The 24,048-nt window shown below is 40.4% G+C and overlaps 5 protein-coding genes and 1 long non-coding RNA gene across 9 annotated transcripts in view; 1 reads left to right on the forward strand and 5 right to left on the reverse strand.

Moving 5' to 3' along the window:
- The window catches only part of LOC308292771 (calreticulin-like), an 8,165-nt gene extending 7,754 nt beyond the window's left edge, over positions 1 to 411 (reverse strand). The window contains exon 1 of the mRNA XM_080735200.1: positions 142 to 411. Within this exon, the coding sequence (XP_080591326.1) occupies positions 142 to 235 (94 nt within the window). The 5' untranslated portion in view covers positions 236 to 411. The remainder of the gene's footprint in view (positions 1 to 141) is intronic.
- A 1,576-nt stretch (positions 412 to 1,987) lies between these two features.
- Positions 1,988 to 6,554, reverse strand: tor3a (torsin family 3, member A). The gene is made up of 6 exons (XM_080735210.1): positions 6,034 to 6,554; positions 5,719 to 5,841; positions 5,179 to 5,444; positions 4,204 to 4,379; positions 3,846 to 3,970; positions 1,988 to 3,011 (listed from the first exon to the last, which is right to left on the reverse strand). The coding sequence occupies exons 1-6, from the start codon at positions 6,194 to 6,196 to the stop codon at positions 2,764 to 2,766; spliced, it is 1,101 nt and encodes a 366-aa protein (XP_080591336.1). The 5' UTR covers positions 6,197 to 6,554; the 3' UTR covers positions 1,988 to 2,763.
- A 478-nt stretch (positions 6,555 to 7,032) lies between these two features.
- On the reverse strand, positions 7,033 to 19,902 carry LOC308292814. Its single transcript, XR_013962436.1, has 14 exons — positions 19,883 to 19,902; positions 19,384 to 19,421; positions 10,840 to 10,881; positions 10,601 to 10,647; positions 10,369 to 10,422; positions 9,745 to 9,790; positions 9,497 to 9,561; positions 9,253 to 9,295; positions 9,020 to 9,063; positions 8,769 to 8,822; positions 8,315 to 8,357; positions 8,116 to 8,139; positions 7,635 to 7,686; positions 7,033 to 7,159 (listed from the first exon to the last, which is right to left on the reverse strand). It is a non-coding gene; the product is annotated as an uncharacterized lncRNA (long non-coding RNA).
- Positions 10,844 to 14,609, forward strand: LOC308292792 (uncharacterized protein). The gene is made up of 3 exons (XM_080735221.1): positions 10,844 to 12,966; positions 14,066 to 14,173; positions 14,281 to 14,609. Exons 1-3 carry the CDS (start codon positions 12,776 to 12,778, stop codon positions 14,552 to 14,554), a joined length of 573 nt encoding a protein of 190 aa, XP_080591347.1. The 5' UTR covers positions 10,844 to 12,775; the 3' UTR covers positions 14,555 to 14,609.
- LOC308292768 (uncharacterized protein) lies at positions 14,737 to 19,862 on the reverse strand. The gene is made up of 2 exons (XM_080735198.1): positions 18,454 to 19,862; positions 14,737 to 17,311 (listed from the first exon to the last, which is right to left on the reverse strand). The coding sequence occupies exons 1-2, from the start codon at positions 18,756 to 18,758 to the stop codon at positions 16,315 to 16,317; spliced, it is 1,302 nt and encodes a 433-aa protein (XP_080591324.1). The 5' UTR covers positions 18,759 to 19,862; the 3' UTR covers positions 14,737 to 16,314.
- A 575-nt stretch (positions 19,903 to 20,477) lies between the features above and the next one.
- Positions 20,478 to 24,048, reverse strand: part of osbpl9 (oxysterol binding protein-like 9) — a gene marked incomplete at its 5' end in the record, with an annotated part of 50,413 nt that continues 46,842 nt past the window's right edge. For all 4 annotated transcript variants that reach the window (XM_080735093.1, XM_080735092.1, XM_080735095.1 and 1 more), the window contains 2 exons: positions 20,478 to 23,012; positions 23,303 to 23,438. In XM_080735093.1, the coding sequence (XP_080591219.1) occupies positions 22,938 to 23,012; positions 23,303 to 23,438 (211 nt within the window). In that variant the 3' untranslated portion in view covers positions 20,478 to 22,937. The remainder of the gene's footprint in view (positions 23,013 to 23,302; positions 23,439 to 24,048) is intronic.

A 24,048-nucleotide genomic window follows, 5' to 3' on the forward strand; every position in this document is an offset into this window, starting at 1 on the left:
ATTTAATTGCTTGTTGTCAGTCAGACTCAAGAATTAAAGAAAGGTGCATAAATATATTGGCTCATTAATACTGCTATGACTGAAATAAAGGCAATTAACAGCAAATAATTCGTGCATGGTTGTCTAATGCTTTTTACTTACCTCCATCCTCAAATCGTTCTCGAAAATGTACAGTGGACTGGGCGAGTACAGATGCGGCCGTTACGGCCATCAAAAGCAGGGACAGGGCTGCCATTCTTTCGAGCTAAAACGCCTCGTCAGACACGAAATTCCCACAAATGTAATAAATGCATATATAACTCACAGTACCCCTGTGCAATACGCGCTATTTCTTCAATCCAGCCTATCGTACAATAATGTTACAGTGGGAATGATCTGCGCTGAGCACTGTACTGAGCACTGGCTCTCTCCTCTCGCCTCAGAACAGATGTCTGTAGCTCATTGGACAGCGGCTCCACCAGGAAGCGCAAGTGTGTTTGACCAATCGCATCAGCGGTACAGACGCATCATCGTGGCCAAGAAAGACCGGGATCCATTCACTTCACCAGTTACAGATCCGCTCTGGGTCTTGAGCGGAGCGGAATACAGAAACGATGCAAGCATCTATCTATTATGAGTGTTTGCACAGCACTTGGCATTTGCAAATAACCCGATACAATAAGGCATAGCAGTGGGCGTGGTTTACTGGTGCCACTAAAAAAAATCTCCCATTCATTTTCCCCATAGACTTTTACAAAAATAATATATAACAATTATTTTAAGCTTAAACTTATATTAGAATCAAGCCATCCAGGATCCTGGTTAATGACCATGAATTTCATGGTCATTTCAAGGTAATAGTCTACTAATTAAATAGGCTATTAAAATATATAAGCCTATGTAGGCTATATTTTTTCACAGAATCAAAGGTTTTATGGCCATGATTCACCAGGATCCTGGATGGCTAGTTGATTCTAGGCTTAAAATAAATAATATCGTTTTGTTAAAGTCTATTGGAAAAATGAATGGGAGATTTTTCAGTGGCACCAGTAAACCACGTCCACTGCTATGCCGAACCTGGGCTGAACGCGAATGAAAATAAAAGCCTTGGTACCGAGGCTAGGCGGGCTCTAAACCGGATCATACATTTTAATTCGAAATAGCAACCATGCTTTCCACAGAGGTTATTATGGCCAATAAGAGGAGACCACGCGTTTACTCTATTCAACCCCCAGAAAGATGATGGCTGAGTGTATATCAACCATAATTGAATGGATGTTGTTAACGCATGCTATTGATAGAAGTAGGACTCTTCTTCAGATTAAACATTTAACTAAATAAATCAATTCAAACATACTAACTGTTCAAGAGAGTTTTATTTCTCTCCATAAAGCAATCTTTTTATTCGACTGATTGAGCACCAGAGCACCTGATAAGTGATAACTCAGTCTCAGAACAATTCAGCATCATGAATTTGGAATAATTGATTCAGAAAAATAAAGCCATGTTTATAGGTTACTTTATGGGAGAGGGTGAGAAAGAGGCACAAAGAAAATCAATCATTTTTCTTCTTCTTAGAGCAAATCATGTAAGCTGTACAAAACATTACAGACAGACAGTGAGATGATGGTCTGAACTCTAATGATCATATATTAGGAAGTTAATATAAGAAGAACAAACAATGATCAATCTCAACCAAATAAATCATTTAAGACACTGATATTAAAAAACATACACAAATAAAACATTTGAGGTTAAAATGGAATCATTCCTCTTGATACATACACTTAGTTCCAACTTTTCTTTCTTTTTTTGACACATTCTGTATCAGACAGTGCTTTTTTGATAATTCCACTGCACATTCTTCTTTCCAGTAGTCACATCATGCCAAGTTGGCATACCTCTATATAACAACTCTACAGAAATATAAAATATATGATTCAAGATAACACATTTGGTACAGTTATGTAGCAAATAATAATATGACATCATGACAACCAAACACAATTTTAGACATGCAAATACTAAAATGTAACTTTTGACCTTTTAAACATAAAAACAGTGCATCTCAGATATTGAGGTTAGAGGACAATACATTCTGGTGTCATGATGGAAATGCACTTAACTCTTTGAGAGTGCACAAATGGAAACAACATGTACATTTGGCTCCATTTGTAAACTCTCAGAGTTAAATAAACACTCAAGATTTTTACTGTTAGTGAAAGGAAAACTTGTGATGGATAAGAGTTAAATGAACGCTCAGGATGTTACTGTGTTCCTTCCCCGTTTCCAGACTGGCTGTGACTTAAAATTCATGTTACCTCCCTGTCTCGGCAGTGCATAGGTTCTTTGTAGACAGGTGGCGACGACAACGCCGACAAACAGCCATGCTCCTCTGCAACAGTGTTCATGTCTGCAAAAGGGGACATGCTGTTTTTCTCAGTAATACTGGAACTGCCCTGCCGTTCGGCTTTCTCCAACCTACACAATCAAATCTGAGTTGTTACTTTAACTCAGAGAGTGGAAAACACTTTGACACTCCCTCTGTGTTAAAGTAACGCCGCATATTTGATTCTGTGTAGGGAAGTGGACAGACACATGTTTTATGTGTGTGTCTTTTGTTGTTGTGAAGGGTGTGGTGGGGCGGGCATGTGTGTGGGTGTGTTGTGGGGTGGGGGGTACTGAGAGCAGAGCAGAGAAGGCCCACCTCATCTGTGGCGCTGTGTGCAGATGGGCTGGCCAGTAATACAAACTCAGTACTCCTCCAGATCTACCTCTCTCTGTCTAGGGGAGAAAGAAATTGATCCTCTGAGGTATGGACTTGCAGCCCTGGGCTGAGAACAGCCGCTCTTCCTTGGGTAAATAAAGCATTGCTTTAGCCACTTCGTCCAGTGTACCCTCATCTGCCTCAAGACCTCGTGCAGTGTAGGCATCGCGTGCGCACAGCTTAATGTGACGATACTCCAGTGGCAGGAATGGCACAAAGAAGTCTATCAGGTGACCTGACATTAGCTCACTCTGAGAGAATCCACCTGCACAGGAAACAGTTACGCACAGGTGTGTAAATACAGTGTAATAACCAGGAAAATTCATACAATTTTAAAATAATCAACCCTTCAGATGGTGACAGTATTTTGTTAATAGGGTTGTGAACCCACATGAGACTATGGGCTATATTTCTGTCCATGCGTTACCCCTTATCACTAAACTTCTTTGTCTTTTTTTTTTTTTTACTATTTTGAAAAACATTGTTTGTGAGCTTGTAGCTCAGTCATTTGAAATATTTAATTTCGAAATAGTAAACAATGGCAAAAGAATTTAGGGATAAGGGGTAAGGCATGGATGAAAATAGATCTTAGTCCTATAAAAAATACAGTACATTAATCTACTCCTGCACACATGTTTTGGTATTATTATCATTATTATTATTACACTAATTATGTTGCTTAGTTATATAAATAACAAGACAGAGTCCAGAAACAGCTGGGCTTCCTTGTGGATCATCATATTGATGAAGTCAGTCTTTCACAAAAATGGAGAGTCATTGCTATCCCCCTACAGAGCCTTGCCATAATGACGATTATTCACTTGCACTCATCTTATGATGTTTTCGAACATTGGGCACAGTTTCAGCCTGATCTGAGCCCCATTGACTTATATTATTCTAAAATTAAAGAAAATATCTAAAATATCATAAAACATTATGTGAAAGAATTAGTGGAGGTACCAAGTATGTTAGCCTACTGGCACTGGCACACAGATCCAAATACCAAGGCAAAAAAACAAACAAAAAAAAAAAAACAATCAGAACTGTGTGTGACTAAATATATAAGTAATTTAAAAGGGCATGTTAAACACATATGTACCTTGGGAATCCATGGTTTCAGCTCGAAGCCGATGTTCTAGGTCTTCCATGCCAATGTCCTCGCGGTTCTGACCAGAGTGCCAAAAGTCCAATGCGACATCATTGATTGTTGCTCCACCTATGTTACTGATGAGAGAACAAACAGGCATTGGTTGTTGATGTTTGAGGCACGTAGGTTTTTCACACTCAAATCTCGTACCTATGTAACAGACATAAATTACTTGCTGTATGTATCATAGTGATCTTAGCACATATTTGTCTGACTCATTTGATACACTTGTACAACCTAAGTGTCAAATGGGGTATAGTTCACTTTTGGGACTTGTACAGTACACGTTGTACCTGTAGTTCAGTTTTACCTGAGGAAGAGGAAGATGGCTCTACGGTAGCTGACTCCATCAACATTGTCATAGTGATCCATGTACGGTTTGATGGCATCAAGGAGGCCCGGGTGGAGCTTCTCAGCCTCGTCAAAGATAAAGAGAGTCTGAGGGCAGCGCAAGACCATGTCCCGGATAGCCTCTCTCAGTTGGCCCTGTGAGGAGGGAAGAGTCAGTGTCATCACAAGATTCCTTAAGATTTATATTTCTAGGTGAGGAGCATTAGGCACCCCGTGAGGTTAGTTTATCCCCAATTTGAGGTGTTCACTGACATACATTGACTTTAAGGCTGCAACTATCAATTATCTTCTTATCTTACTTTTTCAATTAATACAAATTAGAGAAGCACAATTTGTACACACACATACACACACACACACACACACACACACACACACACACACACACACACACACACACACACACACACACACACACACACACACACACACACACACACACACACACACACACAGAATCAACACAGGGAGGGAACAAGCACTGAAGAGGATGCCAAATGGTACAGTGAAGTTCACATAGAGTTGTATCTACAAATAATACCCTGTATAACCTGTATAATCTTGATTGAGTTGTGAAATAAAACTGTGTCAACATCATTTTGAAATCCAGTGCAAAGATGATGTAAAATGTGGTCTACATATGCCTAGCTCTGACACCTAGTTGGAAGAATGCCTGGTTGACAGGTTGTCAGGTTACAAAAAACATGAAACTACACAGTACATACAAAGGGACAATATTTAATCTGACACATTAATCTAAGTATGACAAGTATCCTTGACCATCATTGACCATAATCATTCACATGCAAGGCTACAATAAGCTACTACTCTATTCAAAAGACATGCGTTCTGAAAACACAGTTCTGACTGCAGGGTCCAAATTTCACATGGTTCTCTGGCATTGGACCGATCATCTCTATGCCAACTGTCTCACCTTGTACGAGTCCACCAGCCTGGCATGTGGGAAGTGGAAGGGGGCGATGAACAGACGCACACATTCACTCTTTATACCATCCCGGTACAGATTGTCAGCCAGAATCCGGGCAACAAAGTTCTTGCCAGTGCCAGACCAACCGTGGAAAGAGAGGGTGAGAGGCTTATTGGACTCTGGGTTGTCGACAAAACCTTGAACAGCCTTCAGAACCACAGACTGGGCTAGGTGCTGCCCATGGAGCTTCAACTGCAGGTCACTGGCAAGTCCTGAATGTGTACATTATATTTAAACTTAATATACACACATGAAAATGAAGAGATGACTGTAGTAGGCTAAAATGTGATTGTGAAAGTATAATTAGAATGTCAATGTTTTGAATATAGCCTACTAGGCTAGCCTACATGCAGGCAAATTTAAAATAAGATTTAGAGCACATGCCCATTGTCTCATGATTAAACAAACTGAAAAAAAAAAAAAAAAAAAAAAAAAAAAATAGGGAATGATAAACTGCTAAAAGAGTGTGGAATCTAATAGGTCTACCTGTGATGTTGTTAGTTATCCTGCAGTCTCCAGAATCACAGCACTGAACCACGCTGCAGTACCATTTGTGAAGCAGGCTAATGTAGTCCTGAGGAAATCCTGCCCAGAGGTCTCGTGTAGGAACTGATAATCGACAATTCACAATACATTTTAAGGGAAATAGAGCTCAGACAGTAGGCTACATTATTTAGAATGCATACTGATGTGCGTTACAGTACAGCCTTGGCTATGGTTAATTTATAAAGGGAATAATATACGACGGCCTCGCGGCTAACCCGTAAACCCGACTGTATGGCTGTGTTCAAGAATTCCTACCTTGCTGAGTAGCATCATCTTGATTTGGCTGACACTCCCCCTCCCATATATTACAGTAGATATAATTGAAATAGTAGGTGGACGCGTTCGAAATGCTGTCAAATTGAAAGAAGTCTGCCTTTGTGGACACGGCCCAAAGTACAGGTACAAATAAGAGAAACATCGGTGATGCAGCCAATTTGTGTCCGTCAATGAAATGCCGAGTGCCTGAATTACTACGCTGTGTCCAGTCTGTTATCCATTTAAACCACCGGTCTAGTGGGCCTACCTCTACGGCTCTGCTCTACGCATTCTATTCTGGGACGCGCTCCATGGTGGGTGCGTCACATCCGCTCTATAGCAGGCGCTGTTCTAGTACATTGGTTCTCAAAGTAGGGTCCGGGGACCGGGACCAGGCCGCAGGGCCCGTAAATTAATGTGTAGGGCTATTTGGCTGCATGAACAGATTTTGTGACAAGGACCGCCCATACAATTTTGTGGACCCCACTTTGAGAACCTCTATATTACACAACCGACCACCAGAACTGATGGAACCAAATATTTGCAGTCTGCGTTAGATCCACAAGGGTCAATTTGGTCCCTATAGACATCATTTATATAGGGACCCCCTGTAACCCTCTCAAGGACCTCTGGGAGTCCTAGGGCCCACTTCAAGAACTTGGGGCTCACCAGCAAAATGTGTTGCAATTATCTCAAGTGTATATAGTGCTTTTCTAAGTACCCAAAGATGCTTCACATGGGGGTATGAGAAAACTAATACTTTATAGCATCAATCCAAGTTTGGCCACAGCTAAAACCTGTTGTATAACCTCACCAGGTATTTCAGTCATTATTTTGTTTAGAATACCCATCCTTGAACTTTACTCCTGAATAGAAATAAAACTACGAAAAAGTCTTCATGGTAGCTCTAATTATCAGAAAGTTTGAAACTCATTTTACCCATTTGTTTCATACACCCAGCATCAGACATTTTGCTGTTCAAAAAGTAGACAAGTATCCTTCAATCAAGTTCAGTTTTATTTTGCATTCCTTTTCTGTACAGCACTTGTAACATTGTCAAGCAGCTATAACGTTTTAGCACCACACATAAACAGTCGGCTTCAGGAATCCCCCAGACACCAGTAACCTGATGAGACAAAACAAAGAATGATCAGTAACTAGAAACATGTAGCCAACCCAACACTAGATTTTCTACACAACCTCAGAAAATATGGAACGGTAAAGAGTATAATCATAGTATTCATTTGGCAGAATCTTGTCATCATAGGTTGAAGTTTAATGGAGGCAGCATCAAGCCAAAGTAGTAGCTCCTGAACAAATACCCATGACACATTGAATACCCAGAGCCAAGCCAGTGTAATTTTATGTCACTGGTGTTAAAGTGTAAAAAATGTGTTTTGTTGGCGATTGTCAAGATTGGGTATGTTTAGTGTGGACATGTTGATTGTGAGGGCAGTCAACATACGATTATGACCCAAACTCCTGGATTCAAAGCTTAACAATGTGTACTGGTACAAGAGCCACACCTAAATTATGAAAAGGCTTTTGGCCATGCCATTCTTGATTCTAAACAATTTATTTTCATGCAAACTAAAGCTTACCATGTCAATCCAGATTCCAGTCACCTTCTGGAATCATGCAGACAGCAGCGACCTGATGAAACAAAACTATTAGTTATTAACCAGCAACATATAGCCAACACTAGTGTTAACATTTTCTACACAACCTCAGAATATATGGAACGGTAAAGAGTATAATCAAGGGTATTCATTTGGCAGAATCTTGTCATCATAGGTTGAGTAGGTTTTAAGGAGACATCAAGCCAATATAGGTAGTAGATCTTGAACAAAATACCCATACAAGTCAGCCCAATTTCATGCAGCGAAAAAAGTTTTTAGTGATAGTCAAGATTGGGTATGCTTAGTGTGGTCACGTTTATGAGGGCTTTGTGTGACACCAAACTGATGGATTCAAAGAGCTTACAGAAAATGAGTACTTCTACAAGAGCCACAACCAAAATTATTAACTGGCTCTGCCATTTTTTATAAATGGCAAGGCTTCAACTTCTCTTGTAACACTTACCATGTCAATCCAGATTCCAGTCACCTGAAGAGAACAAATGCCAAGTTACAAAACGTTACCAATAGATCAAGAGCAAGTCATTCTACAAAAGGTTACTCAGTAAATGCATTGTCCACACAGTAATGTTCAGGTCAGACATTTGTAAAAACATCACTGAACCCATATAGAGCCACGCCTTGTCCCATTTATGGTGTCTTACTTTGAAAGTTCTGCCATTCCAGACTGCCAAACAGTCACCATTCCTGAAGAAAAGGCTGACATTAGCAAAGGGCAAATATGCAGGTTTTACATTTAAAGTTCAAACACAGCAGAGTACAGACCATGTCAGCTAGAGCTAATATAACACTGCCTCCATGGTTTGGTCAGCATGTACTTTATCATCACACAGGTCAGACTAGAGCTCTAAAACTGTTAAGCATGTACATCAGTAATCACATGGTCAGGCCATGTCCTCAAAATACTGCATGTACAAAGTATGATACATAGTTATATTGGATTCTTTAACTAGAAAGTTTGGAAGACTGGGAGCAGTTGGGGCAAGGGGGAAGCTTTGTAACCCAATGAGTCAATAGAATTTAAGTTTCATTGTACCCAGCCATGCTAGGAAAAGATCCAATATAACTTGTTCTGGAACACAAGGTTTTTACACTCACTTTGGATTTTCTGGTATCCTCCATCTTCCACAGTGCAATAGAATGGCACATCACCTGCAAAGCCACCACAGGAGTAATTAGCATTTCTTCACTTTAAAGACTGCATAATAGGTACACTTGAACAATCTAGATCAGTAAAGAAAGTAAATATCCTCATGGCTCAGAGACCTGATTCAGAATCATCATATCAAGATTGTAAAAAAAAAGAAAAAAAGAAGACAAAACACCACAAGCTTAATGTCCATACATACCAAAGCAACCTGTGGGTGAGCCTCAAATCACATTCACCAGAACCCTATAATAGAATAGATTTGACAATCAACATGGTGCACTTCATATGTACTTCTTGGTATAGACAGAATTGATACCATCAGCTAGGAGCGAAAGACTTAAGCTAGTTGTTCATCACACTTATCAGCTGAACTATGCGATCATCATCGTATCAAGAATGAATTTAAGTTCTGAAAGGGATCATAATACATACCCCAAAAAAATAAGTCTTCTGGGGACCTTCAATTGGAAGAATCCTGTAACAGATTTGACAAGTCATTATAGTGCAGTGATAATTGACTGGCTAATTTAGACCAGATTGATACATCAGATAGGAGCGAAAGACTTAAGCTGATTGTTCATCACAAGTTATCAGCTGAACTATGGAATCATCATTGTATCGTGCAGCAACACCGCAATTCTAAGAGTCAGTGCTGTTAAGCGAGCATAACACTTACGAAAACATCTCAGGGGACCATCGCCACCTTAACTCAGGGGACCATCGCCAACTTTAATCAGAATCCTGTAACAGACACAACAATCAATACAGTGTAGTGATAAATGTCAGGCTAATATAGACAGGACCGATACATCAGATAGGAGCGAAAGACTTAAGCTGGTTGTTCGTCACAGATTATCAGCTGAACTATGCGGTCATCATTGTATCATGCATCACCACCAATATAGCTCTAAATTCGAAACTGACCTTCTCATAAGGATCCAGTCCTCCTCACTGGGGAGCCATCGCCAGCCTAAGAAAGAAAAATAAATTAGCATCACATCTAATTAGTCATGTACCGTATTCACGCAAGCTCAGTGGCCTTGTGGATAGTGTCCACCCTGAGACTGGGAGATCGAGGTTTGAACACCAAGAGTATTACCAAAGAAAAAAAAATAAAAATGGGACAGTGCCTCCCTGCTTTCAAGTCGCTGAGACATGTCCAGGGGGTGTACTTTTACAGTAACATCAAGCTGCCTCACTCTACAGTATCAGGAGATGGGGCAGCTTATAGGCCTCATGGTTTGGCAAGGCTTACTTGACCGTAGAAATGCATTTCTTTTTGTTAGACCATGTGATCAGAATGGTTGGCGTTTCCTCAACAATAGTCAGATGTCCCTACCAACACTGATATTCATCATTTAAGCATGGTTAACCGTTGCAATGGTTGTTGTATGAGCCATTAGCCTGTTAAGTGCGTGAGGTGAGGGATAATGCTAATGCAATTATTAATACATGCGTCAGTTATCTGCTTAACTAAGCAGTCAATCTATCATCCAAATGTAAGATTAATCGTCAAGAGAATCTCAACTATGGGCAAGTTAGAATTACCTGGGAAAACTGACCGCTTCACTTGACCACAGGTTGTCATTCCTAGACAGTCATCTGCAAAAATTAAACCAAAATGTTAATAACACAAATTAAGTAATGTCTAAGACTGGTGTAGCATATACTGCCATCAGGAAAACAAGCATCTTTCATTATTTTCAGAGAGATTCCCATTGTTTTAAACAATCATCATTGACAGTTCAAGTACAGACTAAAGATACACAATCCTCATTACCTGCTTTGGATTCTTCAGCACTTCTGGTCAGCAAAAATGTCAAGAGTCTGTAAATATGGATAGTAAGGTTAACTGAATAACAACTTACTACAAGGTCATTTACAAGTGATGTGCCTCAGAATCCGAGAAATTGGTGGTAAAGATTCATCATCTTTGTCAAGAGTAGCAAATAATTGTCATCATTGTAGCACAGGTAGGTAGGCTACTTTTACCATGTGTGACTTTCAAGTCATACATACCTTCAACTATTAGTCTCCTCACATCTGCAGTCTGTCCAATACCTGATAAGTAGAACTCGTTTAGTAAACAATGGTGGCTAATGTTACAAGTTACACACATCTATAAAGCAAGTCTCAGTATATAATTATTTCAGATATCACATCTGTCCACTACTCTTATATATAAAATCATCATTGACTTCAGTGTTAGATGAGGCATTATTCATTCATTAGTCAACTCATGACATGTACCTCTAAAGGTCCATACACATTGAGGGCGAATTGGCGAATAGCGAATTAGCGTATAATTCGCTTTTTTTTAAAACCTTATAAGGTCAATGGAAGCATCCACACCAAAAGCGAATTTCGAAAAAGCGAAAAGGCGTCTGTTTTTTATTCGCCCTTGTGTCGAATTTAAGCGAACGTTCTAAGGCGAATTCCTCTCTCTCTCTGTATGAAAGTAAGCTCACTCTGCCCCCTATTTCAAAAGAGAGAGAGGATGGTCGAGGGACCTTCACGTTGCATTGAGGCCGAGGGGAACTGTGCGTGTTTCTCTGTCCAATTGGAATGCAGTGTTGTTGTCATGTGCTTGCCTTGACGTCACATGTCCTCCAGTACAGCAGGCTACAAACAAACATGGCCATGGATAAATTTATCATTTGTATGCAGCAGTACCCTGCTTTATGGGACAAATCTAGCCGAGATTACAAAGACAGTGAGCTGAAAGACAACGCCTGGAAGGAAATTGAAGAAGAGCTTCAATTAACTGGTGAGTATATTTCAATAGTCGTACATGCTTGCCTATACGCTTTGCGCGCATATGAAGCTAAAGTAGCTAACTAGCCGGGCAGCTCCGGTAACTTTTTCAAAGTCAGGTAAAAGTTTGTACGTGGTTTCATAGTTGTTTAACAATGTCATGATCATCAATGCAATGTTGTATAAATATAAACACGACTCTCTGTGATCATAACGTGTCTGCTGTTGACTTTGCTGTGTTTAATGCGACTCGCATTAAATACAGCAAAGTCAACAGCAGATACGTTATGATCACGCACCGTCGTCATTCAAAATACAAAATCGACACAGGTTCCCGAAAGAGACGGCGACTGATTGAGTCAGTGTATACTTTTATTAGCAGTTCTCGTATGAAAAGCACAGGACAGTACAGATCAGATACAGGCCCTCTCCACAAAAAGGTTCTATATAATATTATATAATATGTATGTTGTTATGTTTATATGAGATACTTCAATGGTTTCCAGTGGAAATAAGCTTAGTCTTTTCATGGATCTCCTTTTAGTAGACCTTGTACCAGTGAACTGTACCGTCATGAAACTGTACCTTTTCCTATGCAAACTTCTAATAAAGTCTTCAATCAATCAATCAATCAAACCCCACTCAACCAACAAAAGAGATCACTGTCTGTAACTAGGATGTGCACATCCTAGTTTAGGTGTCCAGTTGCCCACATGTCCCTTTAGTGCCCAGATGTCTCCACCCCTAAGTGCCAACTTGTCTAGGTGCCCTCTCATCCAAATGCCCACATGTCCCTAGTGCCCAGATGTCACTTTAGTGCCCCCTGTCCCACTAGTATTCATAATGTCTCCTTGTTATTGTGTGTTTAGAGTTATTAAATTAGAAATGACCTGGGGAATATAGGTACGGTCCCCATCACACAACACTACACCACACCACATTAAACACATCTGCAGTATCATTGTCCTGTAGCTATCACTATCAGTAAGAAATAAATTGTGATTATTATCTATTATTACAACAATTGATATATCCAGGTATTAATGAAAAGTCTGTGAGTGATCAGTCATTATGAAGTGTTTGGCCCTGTTTGGCTTAGCTCAGACCTACTGGATAGTTTAGTACCACTTTCATATTGAAATCCAAGAAGGCACTATGGCTTGTTTGCATTGGGGTCCATTCTACTCAATTCATTGAATTAATGCTACTATGCTTCTACTTCACAGAGGCCGACGCAAAGGCTCGGTGGAAAAATCTGAAGGACACGTATACCAGACACAAGAGGGACAAGGAGAAACAGGAGAGGAGTGGGTCGGCCGGAGGGAAAAGAAAACAATGGGTGCATTGGGACGACATGAATTTTATGATGGAGAGGTCCACGGCACGTAGAAGGTACTGTAGGACAGTAGTTCTCAACCTGTGCCCTGTGGGGGTCCCCACATGATTTTACGAAAATGAAAAAGACTTAAAAGAAATGCAAAAGACTTTAAAGGAAATGTAAAAGACTGTATTACTGCCTCAAAAGTAACAAACTACTGTATACTATAGAACAGTGTTCTTTGTCAAATAATATAAGAAAGAGACAAACGTGGAAAATAGATGATCTACAAGGAGTTGCAAGGTGTTGTGAGCTTGTAGATCTGCTATTTTCACAATAATTACCTGTGTAAGTGAGTCAAACTAAATGTAATGTCCCAACTCCTACAATTCCAAGTGCGTGTCAGGGTGTGGTCCCCAGTTCAATTATGATTATGTTGTGGAGTCACGGGCCGAAATGGTTGAGAATCACTGCTGTACGATATGTTGCAACAATAATCACCTCAATCTAATAAAGATTGCTTAAAGGGGAAGACCACCCATTTTCAATATTGAACTGTGTCATTAATATACCTTAGAGGTGTTGTGTGGAAATAGGAAAAAAGTCCCCCCCCCCCCCCCCCCCTTCTGTGTTGCCTAGAACTGGAGGATTGATTTTGGGGTTTGTATTGTAAAGTACAACTTGATGACATCACACATTGTACTTTACAATACAAACCCCAAAATCAATCCTCCAGTTCTAGGCAACACAGAAGGGGGGGAACTTTTTTTCTATTTCCACACAACTCCTCTAAGGTATATTAATGACATATTTCAATATATATGAAATTGGGTGGTCTACCCCTTTAAGGTAATAACACTGAGGAGGTAGAGGGCCTATGTACTGGCCCAGAATCAAGCTTTAATATAATGTAAGCAGACAGTTCTGATTGACCAGGCCACTCATTTTCCTGATGACTCCAAGCAATCTGAATACTTTCTTGCAAAGTTATATTTTTCTCTCCAGCTGTAATAATGTGTTACATTAAAACCTTATGTATCGGCAATGATACTGACACGATACTGTCCATGATATGGACATGATACTGATTATTACTATGTAATCGACATTATGCTACAAGCCATGTTAACATATCTTCTCTTAGCACAGTTCTAATTTGTTATCCTTGAATAGGACCGAGAGCAATATACAGCTGGAGGAGGGTGAGGAGGTCGCTGGCCCGTCAGACCTTGTTCCAGAGACACCAGACAGCGAGGAGGAAAGTGCTGCTGTAGACTCCAGGTAGAACTGCAACAGTGCAACTATTCATTATCTTCTTAGCGATTAATCTATTATTTGCTTTATGAGCTTATTACAATCGATCTTTACCTGTTGCACCCTACTCTCAGACAAGGCAAGACCAAAAGGAAGACCAGTGCCAGTGACGCCATCCTAGAGGAGTACCTTCTGAGGAAGGAGGCCCGAGAGGAGCAGCGCCAAAAAGAAAAGGAAGAGAGTAGAGATGAGATCACTCTGTTCCTCCTGAGTCTGGCTCCAACGATCAAGAGATTGCCTCCAGAGAGGCAATCCTGGTTGAAGTACAAGATTCAGGGGCTTGTCTATGAAGCTGAGTGTGGCCCTAGCTACACTCAGCAGCAGCAGCTGCATTATGCCAATATATAGTAGAAAATAGAAAATAAATACTGTGTGACAGCAAGTGTACACATATGCAAAAGAAAAAAAGTTTTTAGTTAAGAGTTTGCTGTTGGGCAGAAACCTCTTACCTCATAACATTTCTTTTTTTCCATGTATGTACACTTTGCTGTCACACAGTATTTATTTTCTATTTCCTTACTATTCTGAGCTGTATTTTTTTCATTTCCAAGGCTAGTGTTTAAACCTTCTGTTACTTGTTACTGTTGTAACAGAAGGTTATGCCAATTTATACCTCAGGGTTAACTAGAAGCAGGGCTCTTCCGAGCACATGTGAAAAGGAAGCCATGTCTTCTTTGGCCTTTAACGGTGACAATGACATGACTGTTGAGATACTGCCAATTTCATTACAATTGCACGCTGTGTTCGTGATATGAGGCATTTTGTTCGAAACGGATCAATCCTACAAAGTTTGGAGGCCAATCTTAGCCAATCAGGATGTAATATTTAATATGGTATAGATCTGTCTTGATCATATGATTGTAGAGATACTGATTTTGTTAATTTTGGGTAAATTCTGAAGGATCCAAAAATGTCTTACATAAGTCGGCCTCCTGGTGGCGCTATAAAAGGCTGATGTGAAAAATGCAAGGAAAGTGTTTTTCCTTGACCTCTGGGAAGTGCACTTACAAAGTTTGAAACTGATCGGTGGAGTTATAGGTAAAACCACAAATCGGCCTGCCACCATGAGGCTGATTTAAAAAATGTGAAGTGTCATTTCTTCCTAGTGGAAACGTGTGTGCACGATTTCATTATTTGCACTGTGCCTTTGAGGCAAACGGACGGACGAAAACAAACTCCCCCATGCCTTCGGCTGGTGGAGACAAAGTTTACAGTGTTTTCAAAGAAAATGTTTGCTGCTGTATTTTAAATGCACCTTTGAAGCACCTTTTTTGTTTTGTTAAAAATACATTTTACAATTGTTTTTATAAGATGTTCTTATTGAAATGTATTAAACAAACCTCTAGTCAAGAAACATGTAGTATTATTTACAGTATGGGTTCAAACAACAAACTGGTTTATATAACAAATGATTGACTTAAATAACAATTATTACATAAATGGGAACATACAGTATGATTATAGCAAACTACTAATACATTTTAATTCTCATGACTACAACTATATACATATTCTTATTTATTTATTTAATATATTATAGAGAATGAATGTAATGAAATGAATGCTTTTATAGATTATTGAAAATGAATTTAATGAAATTAATGCTTTTATAGATTATTGAAAATGAATGTAATGAAATGAATGCTTTTAAAGTTTACTTTCAGGTTGCCTGACCAGGCAAGAGCTCGTTTGAGAGGGGAAGCAACTGTCAAACACAACACTAGATATCTGTTTAAACACCTGAACGAGTGAACGTTGCCAGAGGGCTATGTCTTCTGGTCTGTAGAACTTAAATTAAGAACACTGTTAACCTACAATGTGCTGTTTTCAATGTTGTTACACTTACAAAAATATATAAGTATGAACACACAGACATATTCAATCATAGCTATGTAAGTATTTGGATAACATTTGAGGTATGAAACATTTTTTCACACAGCCCCCAAAAGTAAAGAAATAAGTGTTCAATTGTAGGGTAAAAATGTACCTATCATCATCATACTTTCAAGCAAGTGGGCATGACCTTTGGTTAAGTAGAACATGACCTGTACTAAGTGCCTCTGAGACCTTGGTGTCAAACCCTGTGTGTTTGAGGTGGTTATTGCATACTAATGTTCGTGCATCTGTGCTTGTGCCCGTGCGCGCCACTGACGAGATCCACGGTTGACACGGGCATATTGCCATGGCACTTGTCCTGCTGGTGAGTTAAAGTACCGGCAAAAGGTATCCCGAATGTTTTGTGACTCCGACGATGCCCTGTTCCCCCGCAGGTTCCACAGGGGTCTGAGGATGCTCTCTCTCTCTCTCTCTCTCTCTCCATCCTCGTCTTCGTCATCATCCTCGTCTTCATCTGGCTCACCGTTGCTCTGGGCCTGCATCTTCGCTGTGCGCAGGAGGTTGTGCAGAACACACGTTGCCCTCACAACGCTGTCTACAGTGGCGGGAGCGAGTTGCAGCCTGCCACTGTAGACCGCCCACTTCTTACTGAGAATGCCAAAGGCATTCTCAACTCTGCCACGGGCCCTAGAGAGGCGGTAGTTGAATACCCTCAGGTTCTCTGGGAGACGGCGCCCTGGATAAGGCCGCATCAGGTAGGGCTTCATGGGGAAGGCCGCGTCACCCACCACCACATATGGCACAGGTCCCAGCTCTGGAGCAGAGTGAAGGGGAGATGGAGGAGGGACTTCCAGCTGACCTGCCTGCAGAGCTTTGCCCAGATTGGAGGTTGCAAAGATGCCCCCGTCACTGTTCCCTCCATAGCCCCCAACGTCCACTGCTATGAAGCGGAAGTCTGCATCCACCAGGGCCATCAGAACTACAGAGAACGTGCCCTTATAGTTATAAAACATCGATCCAGAGTTAGGAGGTGCCTCTATAACCACATGCTTCCCATCCAGTGCACCTATGCAATGGGGGAAATTCCACCGCTCCTCGAACCTCCTTGCGATGCTCATCCACCTGTCCCTGTCTGGATGTGGCATGTGGGTGTCTTTGAGCTCCTCCCAGATTGCATCACATGTCTCCTTCACAATCTGTGCCACAGTTGACACTCCAAGGTGGAAGCTGGTGGCAATGGTAGGGAAGCTATCCCCAGTGGCTAGAAATCTGCAAAGAAATGAGAAAAGGTGTATTAATTAGCCTTAAATTGTCTTAAATAATGTGGTCACACACTTAAATTAGTTTGTTGGGATTGTTAAATGTCAATACAGGTAATGTTTATATCATGATGTACTGACTGGTCCTGTTTTCCAGTTTTTCATAGCATTTAATTGAATGCAATTAGACCTACATAGTGTTTGTGGGTGTGTTGTATACTTTCGCCAGCAGGGTGTGCATTTGAGCAAGGTGGGGGAGTTCTATGTTATGAACCCATGGTGACTGCGTGCTTTGATTGATTGATTGAAGACTTTATTAGAAGTTTGCATAGGAAAAGGTACAGTTTCATGACGGTACAGTTCACTGGTACACGGTCTACTAAAAGGCGACCCTAGAAAAGACTATGCTTATTTCCACTGGGGGAAATAAGGGTGCCGTTTTCTGTAGGGTGCAGCCTACAGAAAACAAATTAATGCATGGCCAGATATCACCACCTCTTTTTTATGCTCTAAATAAATGACAATGACATTATTGATGAAGGTTATAAATTAGGTCGCATATATTGTAGTAGGCTACCTGTCCCATGTAGGCATATGAGCAACAATGTCTGTAATAAGTTGTTTTGTATTATTTATTATTACTATTATTATTATTATGTCTATTCAATGTTCATGCTGATTTTGTCAGCGATCTAATGGGGGGGTGAAGGGTGCATTGTCTGTGTTTAAAACTGTTTTGTGAGGGAATCTTTGGTTACTAGAAATACGTGGCCTACCTAATAGGCATATGCGTTTATTGATTGAATACTGTAGTCTGTAGGCCTATTCGCAGCACAAGACGTGATATAGACGCTCTTTTGAGCGCACTAAAAGGCCAATTGAATAACAACACTGATATATAGGCTATAGCCTATGTACAGTGGTGGAGTGGTGATTCAATGTTTTGGGGGGTCGCGTCGCTCAACACCTAGCCTACTATGTGTATATAGGCTCGTCTCTTTGTTAAACAGTTGTCGAGGTGTGAACTTGGGGGGGTGAGACCCCGGCCCAGAAATGGGTCGTTGGGGCGGGAGCTTTCAAGAAAACGGTAGTCTACCTGGTGTTCTGGTCTCATCACTAAAATATAATAGAGACCTACTATAGACTTCTTACCTCAGACACACGGCTAGCCGCTGCTCTGGATCAATCGGCTCTCTGAAATTTGTTGTCTCCTTCTGCAAACGTGGAGTCAGCTGATGGAGGAGTTCTTGAAATTGTCGGAGGGACATTCTGAAGTACCGCCTCCATCTCTTGGGATATTTTTTGAGCTCCTGGATGGTCGTGTGGAACTCGCCCATCTCCTTTCTCCGGGTCAATATAGGGTGTACCCATACACTTCTAGCCTTCTTTTTCCTCTTCTTATTTAATAGGCGGACAACCACGGCCAGTTCATCATCACTTGAGGATGTAGTTTCCATTGTTTTATTTGTTTCCCCGTACACTCTCCTTTCTCCTCTCTCCTTTGTTCTCCTCTCCTGTGGCGCCAAATAATTTCGCGCCACAGCTAGTTATAACACAGATAATAACCTCCTCGTTTTTAGGCGAATTAAGCGAATATTATACGCTTATTCGCGTCGCTTTTTGGTGTGTATGGAAAAAGGCGAATCGCGAATACTTCGCCGTTTTTGGTTCGCTAATTCGCTATTCGCCAATTCGCCCTCAATGTGTATGGACCTTAAGAGTCCGTGACTTGCACGTGCTCCTGTGCCGATTCCATGACTTGCAAGCGCTGTGCACAAAGAACCTGATGACAAGAATTTAGTTAATCATCTGCCAACAAGACTAGATTTAAAACAAGTCATGGGTTGCATTTGTAGTCCTAAACGGCCATGTTGAGGACAAACACAGGCGTTTCTATTTGTCTGATTGGCACAAAACTAATGTTCTATTGGTCCTCTACATGGCTGGTGTAGGAATACAAATGCAACCCATGAAGAGGGTAGACTTATCAGTTGGGTTGTTATTAGTTAGAAAACTTGACATCCTACAGTACACGAATTCAGGTTACGGATCCTACCAACAAATAACTTTAGTGTTCCTTACCGAAGGAAAGCATCCATCTCGTTGTCAATAATGTAGGCCTAAAAAGAGAAGGTGAAAACACATTTAGAGACACCATCCGTAACCCACAATTACATTCATGTCTGACTACATTCAAAGGCACGCAAGCTTTTGGCATCATTGTTGTCCTTGTCCCATGCGATCAGAATGGTTGGCGTTTCCTCAACAATAGTCAGATGTCCCTACCAACACTTATATTCATCATTTGAGCATGAGGTGCAATGGTTTCTGTATGAACCATTAGCTTGTTAGCTAGTTAGCGAAGTGGGTGGGAAACACGTGTCGAAGCAGGCCTGCTAAATGTGCTAATGCTAGTGCAGGAGCCAACTTTAAAACGGTTTACAAGCCGGCTAGCATCTTAACCGTGGTGCACACTGCTGCACAGGAGTAACAACACATTAAAAACGTACACAGAGATGATTTCACGTCGCTAAATATGTTAAATCGTGAGAATCGTGCAAAGGATGAACGTTTAACGTACCTTGTATGAACACGCTGAGGGGGAAAGAGAAGGATGTTCCGGGGCGGATGATGCTTATATAGGCGAGGCGCACAGCCTTATGGGAAAGGGCGGTCCTACTTTCCCCCTTTCCCTCCACAAGGGAGGGATAGTGACCCCTCCTGGAGGTAGAACCAAACACAACATAGTTTTTCCTCAGGCCTCCCATACATGAAATGGATTCTTTCTACTCTATTTTACTGCAAAAGTGGTGAAATTGATATATGATTAAAAATAAAGCCTGTCCGTCTGGGGGTTAAGGCATATAAACTCATGTAGATTCACAATGGAAGTTCTGAGACGTTGAAACTTGGCATACTTGAAGCCAACGAAATCCCTCTACATTCAAGAAATGAATGAATGTCAATATGAGATAGTCATTTGAACACATACCTACCATAGGCGGAATTGTACATCTATGTAGAATGCTTTCTTTACTTTGTGGTGACTGATTAAAGCTGTTTCTGATTGACACCTCTTGATACTGCACACCTTTCTTGCCTGCACCCTGTAAATTTAAAAAAGGCTTAACTGTCTATCATCATGATTGGTAAACAAGAACAATACCTCTTAAGAGTAAATTCATGGAGATTTAATAGGCCTATTATGCATCAACAAACAGGAAACTTTGATACAATCAATGGTTATGATCAGAATAAAATAAAAAATACATTTTGTATTGATTGCTTTCTATCAAGCGATACCGATATTGAAATGTGTGGCAAAGCCTCAATTCAATATAATGTACAGACATAACATGAAGGGGATAAAAGTAATGGATTTGAATTTTGTACAACCTCTGCTAATTGTAATTGGCATATTCCCAGAAAACTGATTTTGACAGATGATAAATTAAATTGAACTGTTACAGTACAGCCTGCATGTTGAGATTTTCACCAGAGGATATCATTGGGTAGGCACACATCACCAAAATATGCATAATTATAACTTTTCATAGTCAAAACCACCTTTTAAGAGACTCCCAAGGCCAAATTGTGAATCAACGTGCTTTATCAACTAGTCAAATACAGTATCTATGAGGAACAATAAACAAAACCTTAGTTGTTGAAATATCCAAGGTAACAGGGCACACTGAATGTCTCAGTAAACTTCTAAAATATATCACACATGGTCTCTCATTTCACATGAAAAGTTTACATTTTAAGGGCTTTATTCCAAAATACTTTATATGCATTTAGAAAAAAACCTACCTGAAACATATTACTCAATACTTCACAGAATAATTTCTGCCGCAGACGTGTTATTGTGTAAGCAATGTTATAAGCTAGTAGGCTACCTAACAAATAGTATTTCTTAATGAGCAGCTTATTTATGCCAGTAATCATTTTAATAGAGAATGTCTTATTTTATTTTCAAAATGCAGATGTCATCACACTTTGGAAGGTAAGTTATCATTTTCTTTGTTACTCCACATTAAAACTTTACTAAACTGGGTATGTAGGAGATTGAACTAGGGTTGAAATAGGTTGGGGCAGTAAGCCATTTTTTGGTTGGTCATATATTTGATAGAAAAAACATTAAACGTAGGCGAACATGCCAGCCAACAAGACCAAAACCATCAAAACAATTTGGACTCATTACCTTTAATAAAAAATAGTTGGTGACTCAAATGCTTGTATTTGCATCCTCATTTCCTTTCAACACACACAGATTTCTGCAAGAAATGTGTTTTCATAAGAATGACTATGTGAGAAGAGGAATAGAATAAGACAGCTTTAATGACTTGCCCCTTGCTAACCTCATCACCTGGCTATTAAATAAACTGGAAACACTATAGTATGAGTAAACAATCATATGGCCATAAATGGCTTTAAAACCCACCAGGGAACATTTCCAGGACAATTCCTGTGGACCATAAGAGCCCGGTCTTTTGTCCCATTTTCTACACATTTGAGCTCATTGATACAAGTGCAGTCAATGTATAATTGTATCCATTGATGACCAATACAAAAACAGCTTTATATATTGCCAACATAATCTATCACAGCTTTTGTCCAGTCTAATCGTTTTTAGAACCTACAGCTTAACTCAGGGCTTGCGTTTGGATAGCAGCATAGACAGAAAAAGGATGTTGAAGCATTAACCACTTAAGCCCCATTTTATATTAACGGCGGTGTCGCCGAGAGAAAATAGCAGATCTACAAGCTCTCAACTCACATGTGATGCGTTGTGAGCTTGTAGAGTATCGCCTATGAGGTGCCCAAAATAGGGACGTCAGGGGTTAATATGGTTAATCCATAGGCAGAGGCAATGTTGGTGTATGAGAAACAGGGTCAGAATGTCAAAAGTAAAGTGGAATGATTATCCTCAAGTATTTTTAAACTATTGAAAGAATGAAAAAAAAGGAGGAAAATAAAAAAGAATATATATTTATATATTGATCATACATATCTATATATAAACAACAGTTGTAACTAGTTGTAGGCAAGTGGCTAAATCCTCCCCCACCCTGTTGTGATGATTGAGTCCCACCACGGTATGAAGCTGTCAGACACTTGGAGGGCCCGGGGGACAGCAGCTTTCTTTCCTCAGTCACCAGATTCCCTGAGATGTAGAATGCTGTTTTGTTTGTCGAGGTTTGTTTTTAGATCTGAACGCCATCACCTCCACCCAAAAAGGGGATAGAGCTTCTTGGGTTCCTCATGTGGAACTGCTGAAGGGCTCTATGTTGAAGTGAGATGGCACGCAGAGGAAGTGGAGATGCATGGAAAATCCCATCTCAGCTCTGCATCAGGTGGCCTTACGGAGGGAGGATGGAGCAGTATTGATGGTGGTGGAGTTGACCAAACAAGTGGGGTTGCTTTACTAATTTTCGTTATACATCTCAGAAGTTCTCTTTTCCCCATTGAATTCATTCAACATTGTTTTATCGTCAAATGCAAAGCTGTGTACATATTCAATCATCAGTCAGTCATTCCAAGGCTTGGATAAGAAGTGGTTTGCAAAAGAGTTCTTATGAAGACTCTGGTGGCGTGTTTGTGTGTGCGTGCGTGTATCAGATTGTGTGCTGTCTTCCCTACTGCCCATGAGAAGCTAATCTCTTTAGTAGAGGCTCATCATAAATCCAGCACTCTCCATCCTCGTGGAACAACTGGAAAAGAGGAAAACAAAGAATCATCAACATGTGTTGTTTGGTAATCCAGTGACAAATTAAGAACCGTTTAAACTTTAGATGGTGAGTAAGGGCATACTCCACTTTTTGAGCCAAATGTATTTCAGTTGGGCTCTGTCCAAACTACAATATGACGTCATTCAGAAGTTCGGGGATGGGTATCGTCATTAGTTCGGCTGTTCGGTGCTGCCGAGATTTTGTGACTCCCTGAACCGAACCAAAATAAATGTGTCTCTTAAAGTGGAGTATGCATCAGCCCTATGCCTCACCCGTGTCTCCCATTGCTGTTCATTCTCCTTCCTCTCTCGGGCCTCAGCTCTCTGTTTCTCCTCCAGCCGGTGTTTGGCTTCTGTCGCTGCATCAATGTACTTCAGTCTCAGGTTCAGTGTCACGTCCTTCCACAGGCTGAAGGGTCAAGATATAAATACACAAAAAGACACCGTTTGGTTTTCATGAGCAGACCCGTAGGCAAATATAACAAGTATAGTTTCAACAACACAGTATTTGTGATAAGTACCACAAAGACACTCTTTTCTGTCTACTTTACAGCAGTAAAATGTTGTAGCCGGGGATCCAGTCCCTCAAAATGGGAGAGGACCTGTGATGTTCTGCCGCACTTTTTATTTCTGTTTTATCTATTAGTTTAGTCTTTAAGGTCCACATAATGGCCTGCTCTGCCAGAAAGATCGTGAAAAAAAGTTATGGCCATTTGTATATTCACTGTCCCATCGACTCCACTAGAAATATTGAAAAAAGAAAAAAAAAATCTGCTTTAAGTAGCATGTGAGGGGTCAAAATAGGGCTCCTTCATCATTCTGAATCCATTGCAAGCATTTGTTTTAGGCAGGGCAAAGCGTGTAAAAACCTGATTAAAGGGTGCACCAAACTTTTCTCAATTGATTCTTATGTATTTTTACCTGTAGAATCCATTTCTGCAATATACATTTTTATAGTGCGCATAATTAATGAGATAATTAGCATTTTTGACTAATTATGCAAATTATCTCACTAATTA

This window comes from Nannobrachium achirus (genome assembly GCF_963921795.1).
Source record: "Nannobrachium achirus genome assembly, chromosome: 1".
NCBI classification, from domain to species: domain Eukaryota; kingdom Metazoa; phylum Chordata; class Actinopteri; order Myctophiformes; family Myctophidae; genus Nannobrachium; species Nannobrachium achirus.